Consider the following 13,366-nt stretch of genomic DNA (forward strand, 5'->3'; position numbering starts at 1 on the left):
TTTATGTTCCTCTTGATGTAATTAGGTAGAAGAATGTTCTCCGCAGACTACACGGGCCTCATCATTGTGTGGAAAACTAAAACTAATGACGGCAGGCAGCGTCAGCCATCTCAGCGCTGGTGCATAGAGAAGGTACAGGAGAAAATATGTTCTAATATGTGATGTGCAGGAACGCAAACAGCTGAATCTGAAAGATGAGGAAATTTTAAATTCTGCACGTCTTCTCCCTGCAGAAAATCGAGGAGAGTGACCTCAGAGGTATCTCCATCAACATGCTGCAGCTCCATCCGAACGGGCGGTGCCTGCTCATCCATGCCAAAGGCAGCGTCCTGAGGATGATGGACCTGAGAATGTAAATGAGATAAGAAGCATAATGTGGAGATGGTGCTATAGCGATGGGTTGCTTCTTTTAATACAATACAACTAGATGGTTCTCAGTGTGTGGTGCTCCACATAATAAAACATGTAAATATGTATGCTATATAAAACCATCTGCTCCTTTCAGTCTGGCTGTGAAGAAGTACAGCGGAGCCATAAACTACAGAGAGCGGATCTACAGCACTTTCACACCATGTGGGAACTTCCTCTTCTCTGGCAGCGAGGACGGGATGGCGTACGTCTGGAACACATACACAGGTGTGAAGCATGATTATTTTTCTGTAACAAAGAAGGCGGGTGGCTCTCTGCAGTACTCTGTGTGTGTTGGCTCCAGCTGTCGGTCTTGTTGTCCTCTCAGGTGACCAAGTTGCAGTCTACTCGGAGCTCTGTTACCGCACCGCTCTCCACGGCGTGGCCTTCCACCCTCATGAAAACATGGTAGCTTTCTGCGCCTACGGTCAGAGCCAGCCCATCCACGTCTACCTGTACGACCGCAAAGGTTTGTGAAAACATCTGAATCGTTGATCAATGTGCTCAGATCCCAGCAGCGTTAGCTCAGACTGTGTCATGCTGTATCACGCAGTGTCCCAGCTGGAGATGCACAATGTAAAAGCAGCGTCGACTGTCAGCAGAGCAGCTTCTGTGGACACCAAAACCATCAGAAACACACCTGACCCCCCCGCGTTACAGGACACATCTAGTGCTTTGGCCCTGGATCAGTTCGCCCAAGCAACAAGACTTTCACTGAAAATGCAGTATGTGAAGGAGCAGCTGGACTCCGCACTTGTAAGTATTCACCCTTTATTGCTTTATCATAATTATACATAGAAATAAAGAAATCTAATATTCTTTCCTTTCCTTTTTAGGAACCTCATCCAAGGTTTTCAACGTCTGGATACATGAATGAGCAGGGTACTGTACGTTTTTATCTTTTGTACAGTTTAGTATAACAAACATAATGTGCTGCATTACATCTCGACCAACCCACGCTAACCCTACGCTGTCTGTTTATTTACACACTGAATAATCTGTCTGTTGTGTGTTTGGTTTGCAGACAAAATGGGGATTACTCATACAGGGAGGAGTCTGACATTAGATTCTGGCCCTGTGAGTGTTTGATCAGTCATCCTTAAACACACCTTTGTATACTCAAGTCTTTATTTAGGTCATAGATGGTGATATGACCTGTCGGGCTCCTCATGCCAACATTAATATTGTTCTCTAATCTCTTAACCAGCTTGTTTTTGGGTTTCCTCGAGTGCTGGGGAAGGAAATACCACAAAAATAAGTCTGTAATACTTAATACTAATAATAAGACTGTGTTTCAATAATTAATTGGTTAGCACAGCATTACAGAAGTGCTGTTTGATTTTTCAGGTTATCCTGCTTTTAATTGAGTCTTGACTTTTAATTGACCTCTGCACTGTACATCATGCACTTACTAGAAAACTGCATCAGGAACCCCTGAAGGTCTTCACCAAACAGAAAGTAGTCTTTAATTTACTGCCATTTTTAATTTAACCACAGTGGTATGCAACTCACATCCAGCTTTTTTCATTTAAGACGGGATTAAACGCTTCGTTACCTCCTCCGTCTTTCCTGTCGCCGCACTCCAAGTTGCAGCTGTCTGGTTCTCTGGCAGAGCAGCTTATCCCCCAGGCGGCTCTTAGCACCCAAAACCGTGAGTGGCTTGTAACAGTTAATCACACTGTTATGTGTCTTTGACCAGTGAATGGTTTAACTGCAGCTCCCCGATACTGTCAGGTCAAATATTTTCTAAGATTATTGCTGCACAACGTATAGCATGTGGTTACCAAATGCTCCCAGCATTTCAGTGTAGAGTCTCTCGAAGCATGTTCACCATACACAGAGAGAAAGATGGACCACTTGTGATGTTCACATGTGTCCGTAAGTGATCTCTGTAAACAAAAATCACTGTCTCGTGATACGGTTGAAGATTGAATATTCATTGTTCTTTTCTTTCTGTTTCAGGCGGGTTCAGTCCAGTCGGTCAACGTCTGAGAGGAGCTTCATCTTACAAGCAGTCGGTAAGTCTGTTAAAGGTGCAATCAGTTTCCACTGATTAGTCAGCTGCTAATATAGTCTGCAACAAAGCATATATCCATTTAAATTGCTACTCCAGGATGAAACTAAAGTTCTTTTTCTCCCTCAGACTCTTCCCGACTCCCTTCCCTCAGGCCTCCGCGTGGAAACAGACTCTCCTCCTGTTCAACAAGTTGTGAGTATCCGCTGCAGCTATGAGCTCCGTCACATGCAGTCTCCCTCCTCCTCGTATCCAACCCCTCCACCTCTGTGTTCCTCTTCTAGGTTGTCTCGCTCGGTAACTACAAAGCGAATCGAGCGGATGAACTGACCGTACGCCGCGGTGATGTCATCCAAGTGCTGTACAAAGACAACGAGTGGTGGTGGTTCGGCCGTCTGGCCAATGGGCAGCAGGGATATTTTCTGGCTTCTCATGTAGCAGATCAGAGTAAGTGGTTTATATTTTCCTTGGATGGTTTTCATTCATGTATATGATGTAATTAATGTATACAACTATTTTTTATTGTAGTAGATTTCAATGAAGAGGCGACTCAGTCTAACACAGCCTTGTCTGAGGGGACTGTGGAGAGGTCAACACCAACCAGGGTAAGAAGACTGAGTGAAACTGTGGCATCTGTCTTGTGAATCATAATTTTCTCAGTTTCATTATGGAATAAAAGGAATCGAAGCATGTTCTCTGTTTCTGCTTGGTGGAAGTGATACTACCTTTTATTTTGACTCTGAGGGTCTGAATGGTGGCTTTTAAAGGCTCGATGTTATCTGATGGTACCTGTGGTCAGCTGGAAATGATGTCAGCTACACATTAACTGCCCCAAAAAGAAATGCCTTCAGACTGCTGTCTTGTTCCCAATTATGTTTTTATTGTACATAATACCCAGCATCTTTTGTGCATGCATGCATTACCTCAAGTCACCTCAGGAAGATCATCTGCGGTTGAGACTTTGTCATGTCCTGAATAAAAGAGGGATTGTGAAGGAGTGTGCAGTGTGTTAGTATTTATAGCTCTGTAAATGCTCAGTATGTTCCAAACAGCTGACAAATACTTCCGTCCTCTTATTATTTTTTGGTGAAACTAAGATAAGTCATGAGCCACTAATTAGCCTTCAGTGTGGATGAGGGAGAATTAATTCATTTTTTAAAAAATGCATGACGGTTGTGGTGTGTCGTACAATATCTGTGAGGTATGATTCCTCTCCTGTCTTCTCATAGAGAAGTTCTGTCTTCATTTTTTTCTCCTTCCTGACTTCTACAAGGTGTCTGCTGCCGTCAGTTCTTCGGGGGAGCTTATGTTTCTCTCTGAGCCGACCCTCTCTGACACCGAACCTGAGTTGACTGATGCCAGGTAAAAGTGGAAACAGGCAACATTTCATCTTTCTCTCCTCCTTTTGATTTCCTGTGGTATTACTGTTGGTGCTGCTGTTGCAAAGATGACAATAGCAACATGGCTACAGCAAGCATCCGGGCTACTGTCCAGATCAAAAAACAATCCCAATTCGACCTAGAAACCCTGATCTCAGTGCTTTAAAAAGGCAGAATAAAACACCCAGTTGGAATAATAAGTAAGCAGGTTTTATTACTTACTGATCGAGCAGAAAGAATGCTGGATTTGAAACGTCTCAAGTCCTGCTGGTAAGAAGAAACGGCGAAGGAGCAGACTTTGACACAACACTAGAGCGCTCTCCATCTAGTGAATGCCCGTCCATTCACTCCTGTTTACTCTCAGTTCCTATCACTCTCGCTCTTCACCTCCTTTGCCTCATCCATCAGCTGGGTTCTTTTTCTGTTGCAGTGTTGAGTTTCCATAGTTCCACACTTACCTTCAGAATATAGATAAGAATACAACTGGACACTTTAGAATCCTCCTTCACGAGGCTCCCTTGTGTTGTTCTTCATGAAGAATAGCAAGATTACACAAGTTTATGACTGACTCTTCTATGGTTTATGACTAATGAATACTGATGATGAACTATGGTTCCCCCCCCCCGCAGAGCGAGAAGGAAAAAGAAGGTGAAGAAGTTGGGAGGGGCTTCATTCTCAGATGCGTCAGAGTCGAGCAGGAGGAGAGGCAGGTCAACAGACAGACCTCTCCCGAAGAGACCGACGGGCCGGACGAACGGTGCCTTTGAGCCTGAAACATAAACCCATCAACACATGATTTGTTTCAAGTCGTGTGCTCTTTATTCTTTTATTTATATTTTCTAACAGCAATAAACTTTGCAGGAGTTTTGTTTTTTATATTGAACAGTCGGTATGTTTATATTCTGTATTGTATTTAATACAGATTGACTAATGAAATGTTGTAATTTGTATATGAAAAATTGTCTTCTCGAGTTTATTTTGTATGTTTTTTAAATATTTAATGATGTGAGCACAAATTTAATATTATGCACATTTTTATAGACGATATAAAAAGCAACATTTCTGTAACATCACAGTTATATTTTATTAGCCTGTGAGAGACTGAAGTTTGTATGTGACACATCTTAACAACTGTAAAAAGTAAAATGTGTTCATTTCTAAATGTTTTGTTTTTTATCTTTCTATGAATCACATGTAAAGTCTCACTTTTTCATAAATTCATACTGGAACGCAATTTTTAGTAAAAGTGAACATTATAGTTGTACTGATAGTGAAGTCCAACATACACAAATCATTAATGATAGAAGTTATTGGTGAATACACAAGTACAGTATAAAAATAATTCACGACATCTCTCATTTTAGGGGGAAAAAGGAAAGGAAGAAAAAAACATTAAAAAAATTATTAAACATAATTTTAAAAGAATCATTTGAGCTTGTCAAGTGGAGACACATATACACTGATGTTATTGTGTGGACATCATTAGCATTCTACATATATATTTAACTTATATATATTTAACACTTTTTTCAGTTGTTTGAGAGAATACTGCAATTCTGTTTTGCTGTGAAGCTCCAGAAATCAGCATGAGGGTGAGTAGATAAAGACTTGTCATTTTTGAGTGAAGTGTTCCTTTAATAATCACGCCACTTGTATGCACTGCACAGGAATGGCATTGATGGAGGGAATGAATGGAAAGGTGTGACACTGATATATTTACTGTTTTTATTCAAATCAGTTTAACACATTAAAAAACATATAAAGTCACTGACCACAGTGAAGACTTAACATGCTTCCATCTGTCATGTTACTACGACTGTGGCTGGTGTTCATCGACATAAAATCCACCTCATGTGACGTAGAAAAATAAGACCGTTAATGCAGCAGAACAAAAGGCACATTTAGTTTGTGATCCGGACTTAAGATGTCCTGTGATTTCCAGTGGTTAACCTCATGTTACAGTCATCATATATAGTACATTAGTGCACATATGAAATAATCTATTTAAATCTAGATGTATCTACTTTTAAATCAGTGACACTGTCGTACTGCCGTTACTCGGCGCTGAGGTTGTCACAATACCAGAATGTTAAGTTCAAGGCACACAGAACAGGGTCACTTTCTTCTTCTCCTGTGCGGAGTGTTCAGCATATCTGTTCATCTGTACATCAGTACATTCAATACTGTTTAACACGAGGTAACAGTGCTGTGCTGACTAGATACAATTTTTCAGGCAATCGATTAAAAAGTGTTTTTTCTGTAACGTATTGTAAAATCACTATCCTCTCTCCAACACCAACAATGATTTATCAAAAATGATAAAATGCAATTAATAAGTCGAGTAGCTCGGAGGCTAATTCCCACAGCTAGCTGACTTTCCTGGTTCTTTACGGCGTCCTCCCACATGCTGCGAGCGCTTCATTCAGCCAGGAGAGGAGTGCTTTCATCTTTTCTCCGACTTTCTTCTCGAGTGCTTGAATTCAAACACAGAAGTGAGAGCGTTACAAGCAGCATATAATTTAGATAGCGTTGCCGTGTGTTATGAATGTGATAATCTGAGGGTTAATGATTACCTTTGCTGCCGCGGGCGTTCGTAGAGATAACACAGAGCGAGGAGAAAGGCCTGAGGACAGAGTTGTTCTTTGAGTTTCACGTGTGTGACCTCTCAGAGATCAGAATGACACGCTTCTTTTTCCATCAATCTCTGTTGTGTGTTGTGTGAACGACTTACAGGCCTGGAATCACTTTTTTCCATCGCTTAAATAAATGACATGCGACTAAAGAGACCACTCTCGCGATCTCATGCTGCCTCTGTCACACTGGCATCTGAAAACCGCTTAAGCGCGATGATTTATGGTCTTAAAGTGTGAATGGGATCTTTCAAATCCCGAGGACAAACTAAAAACGCTCATGATGTCTGAACAAACTGATACTTACCGCTAGAAACGCCAAGCCTCCTTGGACTACAGCTGCCCACCTAAAGCTCAGATGTTGTGTGATAACACCTCCCACCACTGGGCCATAAAACATCCTGAAAAAATACACATTTCCACTTTAAAACCCAGAAGAAAACATTAAAAATCAAATCACAGGAAACCAGCGCAACAGTTAATCTCATATGTAGTGTATTATCAGCTGGCTCAAACTCACCCTGTGGACCAAACTGCCCCAAACAGTCCAGAGACCATTCCAAGGGTGCTCAGTCCCTCTTCGTATCCGAGGTCACTACAAAGAGGAAAGAATGTGCAGCGTGTGTTTCACCTTATACTCAGGTCATGAATGTAAGGGCACAAACATGTGAAGCCACTCACTATGCACATCCGATGATCTCAGGGAACGTCGGGATTGCAGTCATACCCAGAGAAAACCCAATTACTCCGAGCATGAGGACCAGCAACCATAGCTGGCTGCACGCACAAACAAACAAACAAACAAAAACAGAAATAAAGCAGATAATAAGTGTGGTTTCAGAAATGTGGTTGTGTTCCTTTAACGTAAAGAGTCTCCATAGTTTCACCTCGGGAGGTAAAAGAAGGGAGCGGGGCCGAGGAAACAGAAACCAGTCGCAGTTGCGAGACCTCCGATCACCATGAACCAGCTCCTGGTGGCCTGATGAACACCAACACAAGTGATTAACTTTACAGTCTAAATAACAAGCCTGCAACTAAGAGAGGGTGATCCATCGTCTGCATCAGTACTCACAGGATATTTATCGGTGAAATACCCCATCAGTGGTGACGCCAGACAGTACGGCAGGGACAGACCCAGCATGATCAGTCCCACGTAGCCGGCTGACAGCCCGAACTACACACGACAGAGAAGAACAATAAGCTTTAGATTCAGGAACACATATTAACCAATAACTAGCTGATTATCTACATCAACATATGACTCCTTGAGGTGTAGCAAATATTAAAGGTTAAATCCAGCTTTATTTTCATCTGTTGTGAAGATCCTAATTCATGTACAGCAGCTTCCTTACTTACTATCAATAAGCAGGTATTAGGAGATCATTGAGATGAAACTTAAACATTTTTCGCCTTTATTTTGAGAAACTAATTTACCGTCTCCATAGCAAACAAGGACAACGTGGCATCCAGGAAGCCCAGACCTGCACTAAGAGTGAATATGGCGTAGCAGATGAGGACGACTTTCGCTTTGGTGAGAAGCCGAAAGAACGAATCCTTCGAGGGATCGGCATCTGAGTGGACAGAAACACAGAAACAGCTATTCAAAGTCAAAATATTTTGAAATGACTCAAAACGAACGATTAACATGCTGAAATCTCAAACTACTACCAATGGTTGGCAAGACGTATATGTTGAAAGGAACCATAATCAACAGGAAACACCCGAGAAGCAGAAAAGGGACTTCATATCCGAAAGACTGGTAGAACCACCCTCCGACTGGAGGCCCCATGATGAGCCCGAGTCCTGTGAAAATCTCCAAACTACCCTGAAGAGAGAGAATAGCAGCACAATAAAGTATTTCATTTATATTAACAGTGCAGGCTCTTTACAAGCAAGAAGAATCAGATCATTTCTACAGACTGTAAACCAGAGGTTATTTATTATTTTTCATGGCGTTGGGAGAAATGGGAAAACAACCCGAACTATAATGCTTTTCTTGTCTGCTCATGATTCTAATGGCCAAACAACATGCCTGCTGACTGGTCTGCACTCACCAGCACAGTCGCCACATTGTTTGGGAATATTTTTGCTGTCATGGCGAAAGTGGAGGTCATCGCAGCGGCAAAGCCCAGCGCGTCAATCGACCGCACAATAAAACACAGAGTAATAAAAGGGGGTCCTGCGGGAACCCGATCTAGTAATCTGCAAGAAGAGAGAAACAATAAATTCATGTTAAAATAGGAGGACTAAAACAAACTCGGACTGACTGTGTGGGCTGTCAATTTGGTTTTAAATAGTCTGACAGATTAAATCAAAAATCCTCACTTATTTACATTTAAGTAAAGAATTAAAAAAGCAAGCCTGTATATTGCCAATAGAATATCGTGCTAAATATGGCAGGCTCTGTCATTTTGTTTCCTTGCAGTCCGACGATTAATTAAATTACATAAAGTGTTTCCACGATTATCTAAATGGTGCGGCTTGTGTGATTCTGTATTTTTCTTACTCTCAGCAAATCCCAGGAAACAATGTCTGCATTAATCCATCTCTAAATACTTTCCATCTTTCCCACACTGTCTGCAGCTCTCAGCCTCAGCTCCATTCAATCCTACTGAATTTGTAAAACAAATATATCATTTCACATTTTTTAAAAATGCATTTTTATTAAAGATGCAAATGTCAGAAAGTGTTTAAAAGCCCCAGATGACATCTTCAGATATTAAGTTTACTGTCACGAAGACGCAAAAAAACTTATATAAATAATAACATTTGAAAAGCTGGAATTTGGACCAGCGCTTACCCGAATATGATGGTGCAGACTGACGACACAAAAAGCCCGACCACGAGCATGAATTTTGCACCAATCTGCACGATCTGAAACAACAACAGAGTGGAGAATAGATCACTGTGCTGCAAATCACTCTTCACATAGCAAGAAACTGATGAGGATGAATTCCATATACTTACATATTTCCCCATTATCAATGACCCAATTAAATTGCAGACAGCGTAGCAGCCAAATATGAGGCCGATGACAGTTTGACTTGCTCCCTTATTCTCCGCCTGTGGAGAAAAATCCATGTAATCCATTACAGATCTGAGGAGGAATAATTAAGATGTCTAGTCAAACCACCACCAAGTAATAAACCCATTAACACAAAGGGTCAACAAAGGGAGATAACAGAGCCATGCCTCTATTTTGATCATCATTTATTTTTTGCTCTACTTTGCCTTGACCTTAGTCTGGCAGTGAAGACGCATGACATCAGCTGATTGTACCTGACACCATCAGTCAGATGACGTTAACAGAGCGAGTCATTCACTGGCCTTCAGGAGGGCTTTCTGATGTCTAGCACATGATCACTCATTCATTCCACTGAGGAGACACGACTCCTCAGTTGTTGATGTCTAATCTATGAGCTTCACAATGACAGTGGTGCACAAATGAGCATTACAACATTGTGCTTTATCACAACTGTTCTCCTCAACTTTAACTCAATGACCTTTAATTGAAACAGAGGTTTCACTTCCCTAACTGCAGTAATCAGATGTTGTTTAAGATCTTGTACCAGTTTTAATGATCTGTCTCTGTAAATGTAGAGAAAGATACGTCAAAGTTACCTTATTTTATCCTGTTATTGTTACCCTGATTTGAGTCACTACAACCTCCCAAAGGTTTACATCCTGTGTTTCAGATTAGGTGGCATCTGACAATGAGGAGAATGTGTACAAATTGAAAATGCGATTGAGCCCAAGTACACCCCTCATAGCAGCAGCTCCGTGATGGCAGGACTGTGCGCCCTGTCACACTGCCAGAACTGCTCAAGAGTGATCTGAGTAATGCTCAGACTGATCCCAAGCCCATCAAACAGGTCGTGCCTGTTTGTGTCTGGCACCAGGGTGGTGATGGTGTTTTCTCTGAGGCCCGCTGATGCAGGATGGTGCCTATTTGGATTGGACTTCCAGCGTAACGCATGGATACTCGGTCGGACTGAGATATGGGGAATCTGGAGACAAGTGTGAATTGTGGTGGGTTGCATTGTCCTGCTGTGGAGGGTCACTGCCATCGTGATTGGGTGGATGGTGGACCCTCGGTAACATTTCATTGTACCACGATGATCAGTGTTACTACATCATTTTCACACAACCTCATCAAATATAACTGCTTGCATCTTGAAAGCTGTTGACCTGAGGCTGATGCGATGGCATAAACTCACACACGACTGCATACTCAGTAACAACTGAAGCTTTTGTTTCCTTGCTTGTGGCCTCGAACATCAGATATGTATCTTTCGTACTGTGCAGTTTATCTGAGATGAGAATCTTGATATCCTCTCCCTATGTTGTCTTTACCTCCCAGCATCCTCCTCCCTTAAGATGCTTTTGCTTGCATAACATCACCTGTCAGGTGGTTTTAATGTTGTGTGTGTACTCTTTTATTCAGGGAAATCATATTGTATGTTTTGCTGTTGATTTAAGACTATACAGTATCTTGACTGTGTGCCGTGTTTGATTTTATCTTGCATCTGTTGTTTGATGTCAGACATCACCTCGGTCATTTGAACTTTCTCACTGCTTCCACAGACTTGAGTTCAGATTAAACAACAAAATATTAATGCCAGTTACCATCGCAAGTTTATGATATTGGGTCGTCAGTATTATATCAATTATCATAAGCTCACATTAAGTTTGAAGCTACACTGTTACCCAATAGAAAAGTTTAAACATCAGCCAATAGGATGTAAACAACCTGACGATGACCTATAAAACAAATCTATGAAGCAATTAAAGTTGGCCTGTGTTAGTGTGTCAGTGGGAGTTACATGTTAATGCTTTAGTTCACTTTGATTTCTGATTAGTGACAAAGGTCATAAAGACACCCTGAATACTAGAACTTAAGTGTTACTGTTACTGTCATGTTGGCCAAATTATAAACAGTGTTGGCGATAATATCTGAAACGTGGTTCTCAAACACTTGTGACAACAGATATGTAACAGATATGTGATATTCTACAGTAGTGAATTGAAACAGTAAACATAAAAATGATATTATATCGGCACATACCGGGTAACAAAATTGGCAAAACAGTATATTGGTTGGGCTTAATTGTTACTTACCAGGCCGTTCTACTTCTTCTACTGGTAATCATTTATTTTAAATCCCATTGTGTTCATATTTTGTGAAAGCACCAGTAGTTAATCCTTCCAGTATTGCCGCACTGATTCGATAATGAAGGGTTAGAGTGATATTTCATTCTGTCATCCAGTTCCAGCAGCTATAAGGGGATTTCAAATTATTGAGATACATATTTTGTATTGTGATATAACATAAAACTTTTATATCTATTAGTAGAAGAAATTTAAATCTAGACTTGTATTTAATTATTAATTATTAATTGTATTTAACAACATTAATGACACAGCAATACAAAGCTATTCATACAAGCTGTTCTCAGATGAAAATAAGGTCCCTAAAACACTGTTTGGAGCTTAACAAGGTGGCAGGGTCCGCCACATATAAACAAAGTGGACGCTATGAAATTGTGATCTCCTTTAAGGTCTGATTGTTTAGGCATTAAACATCAGTCATTGTAGGTCTTTCTCTTCTAAAATGTAAAGAGTTCACCTTCAAACTCTTTGTACCAGGTCATGTTATGTGTTTTCTGTGATGTGGGCTTCTTTAACTCACCTCATGGGGGAAAAAAGGTCCTAATATTGAGTAGCAGATCATTGAACTGAAGTTGACAGACGCTAGTGATATTAAGGTGAGGATCTGGTGTCTTGTCATCCTCGGGGGAGGATCTGTTGACTCATCTGGAGGGCTGGTATCTGGTGACAAGAAGAAAAAAAAAGGGAAATGAGGGAAAGTGAAGGAACAGAAATGAAGATAATGTCACACGACTGTTAAACATATCTGACATAAAATTAATTGTTGATTTTGACGTTGACTCAAATAAGTTAATTCAGCGCCATTAATTGAGGCTGTCCGACTTCTATTAAACAACCTATGAAAGTGACCAACCAACCTGCTTGTTGAAGATCAGCGTGCGGGTCCATTTTTTAATTCCCAGGCTTTTGTATCCAGTTACCGGAGTTCAGGACGGACATTCACACGGTGACACACACGGAGGAGAGGACGAGTCCCGAAAACACCAGCAGGAGACAGTCGTCCAGCTCCTCAGCGACAACAAGCCGCTTGTCTTCACACAGTCTGGGTCCTCGAGTGCTCCCTCTACGACTTTTAGCGTCAGCCGTCAAAATACACACTACTTCCTGTGCGTCTTTCAAAATAAAAGCACTGGTACGCTGCTTCCGGTGGGTGCAGCGATTAAACCTCCCCCCCTGCGAACACAAAATGCAGAAGCTGGGTAACGTTACACTACTTTTAATGATTTAATGTGCGTGTTAATACTGGGAGTTTATTTTACAGCGTGATTAAGTATATGTGTGTGTTAGAAATTGTAGTATTGTTATTTCAAAGTATGGCGGCCTCTCAGGGTCAAAACACAACAACATTTTCTAAAACACAAAACTTTCTGCATGTGTAACAACTTGGTACCACGTTTAAACAAAGGTGAAGAACAAATTTACTGACATTAGCAAAAAAATAAGCACACTTTCTGAGCATAAACTTATTTTATAGGTGTAATTTTGTTTTATTGTGTGCTTACTGACAGGTTTTTGGTTTTTTTTAAATGTTATGTTTTCTGAAATGTTGTGTTTAGTGACATATTGTTCTGCTTTCTGACATGTAGTTGTGTTTAGTGATATGTCGTGTTTCCTGAAATCATTTCATTTCATAATTATTATTTTTTTACATATCAAATGTGAAAGACACAAATTGTGACATAAAGTTATTTTCAGAATCTTACCAACACAGACAAACTGTAAGTGCTCATAAATGATTGTGAAGTTTTTCAACTCAAAACCTTTAT

At 40.8% G+C, this 13,366-nt stretch overlaps 2 protein-coding genes and 1 long non-coding RNA gene across 6 annotated transcripts in view; 1 reads left to right on the top strand and 2 right to left on the bottom strand.

The window, feature by feature from the left end:
- The window catches only part of ahi1 (Abelson helper integration site 1), a 95,045-nt gene extending 90,082 nt beyond the window's left edge, over positions 1 to 4,963 (top strand). For 3 of the 4 annotated variants that reach the window (XM_037071373.1, XM_037071371.1, XM_037071372.1), the window contains exons 15-28: positions 26 to 132; positions 234 to 352; positions 506 to 636; positions 737 to 877; positions 962 to 1,164; positions 1,245 to 1,290; positions 1,433 to 1,485; positions 1,942 to 2,059; positions 2,371 to 2,426; positions 2,552 to 2,617; positions 2,707 to 2,869; positions 2,951 to 3,027; positions 3,696 to 3,784; positions 4,431 to 4,963. In XM_037071373.1, the coding sequence (XP_036927268.1) occupies positions 26 to 132; positions 234 to 352; positions 506 to 636; positions 737 to 877; positions 962 to 1,164; positions 1,245 to 1,290; positions 1,433 to 1,485; positions 1,942 to 2,059; positions 2,371 to 2,426; positions 2,552 to 2,617; positions 2,707 to 2,869; positions 2,951 to 3,027; positions 3,696 to 3,784; positions 4,431 to 4,581 (1,520 nt within the window). In that variant the 3' untranslated portion in view covers positions 4,582 to 4,963. The remainder of the gene's footprint in view (positions 1 to 25; positions 133 to 233; positions 353 to 505; positions 637 to 736; positions 878 to 961; positions 1,165 to 1,244; positions 1,291 to 1,432; positions 1,486 to 1,941; positions 2,060 to 2,370; positions 2,427 to 2,551; positions 2,618 to 2,706; positions 2,870 to 2,950; positions 3,028 to 3,695; positions 3,785 to 4,430) is intronic. The other variant, XM_037071374.1, reaches the window with a different exon arrangement.
- On the bottom strand, positions 3,281 to 4,423 carry LOC119004459. The gene is made up of 3 exons (XR_005070200.1): positions 4,024 to 4,423; positions 3,612 to 3,774; positions 3,281 to 3,393 (listed from the first exon to the last, which is right to left on the bottom strand). It is a non-coding gene; the product is annotated as an uncharacterized LOC119004459 (long non-coding RNA).
- A 681-nt stretch (positions 4,964 to 5,644) lies between the features above and the next one.
- Positions 5,645 to 12,707, bottom strand: slc18b1 (solute carrier family 18 member B1). Its single transcript, XM_037071375.1, has 14 exons — positions 12,458 to 12,707; positions 12,121 to 12,260; positions 9,399 to 9,494; positions 9,232 to 9,305; positions 8,486 to 8,633; positions 8,100 to 8,256; positions 7,866 to 8,002; positions 7,504 to 7,605; positions 7,319 to 7,410; positions 7,113 to 7,208; positions 6,952 to 7,026; positions 6,739 to 6,832; positions 6,375 to 6,424; positions 5,645 to 6,274 (listed from the first exon to the last, which is right to left on the bottom strand). Exons 1-14 carry the CDS (start codon positions 12,486 to 12,488, stop codon positions 6,220 to 6,222), a joined length of 1,347 nt encoding a protein of 448 aa, XP_036927270.1. The 5' UTR covers positions 12,489 to 12,707; the 3' UTR covers positions 5,645 to 6,219.
- Between the last annotated feature and the right edge of the window lie 659 nt (positions 12,708 to 13,366).

The sequence above is a fragment of the Acanthopagrus latus genome, chromosome 16, assembly GCF_904848185.1.
Source record: "Acanthopagrus latus isolate v.2019 chromosome 16, fAcaLat1.1, whole genome shotgun sequence".
Taxonomy (NCBI): Eukaryota; Metazoa; Chordata; class Actinopteri; order Spariformes; family Sparidae; genus Acanthopagrus; species Acanthopagrus latus.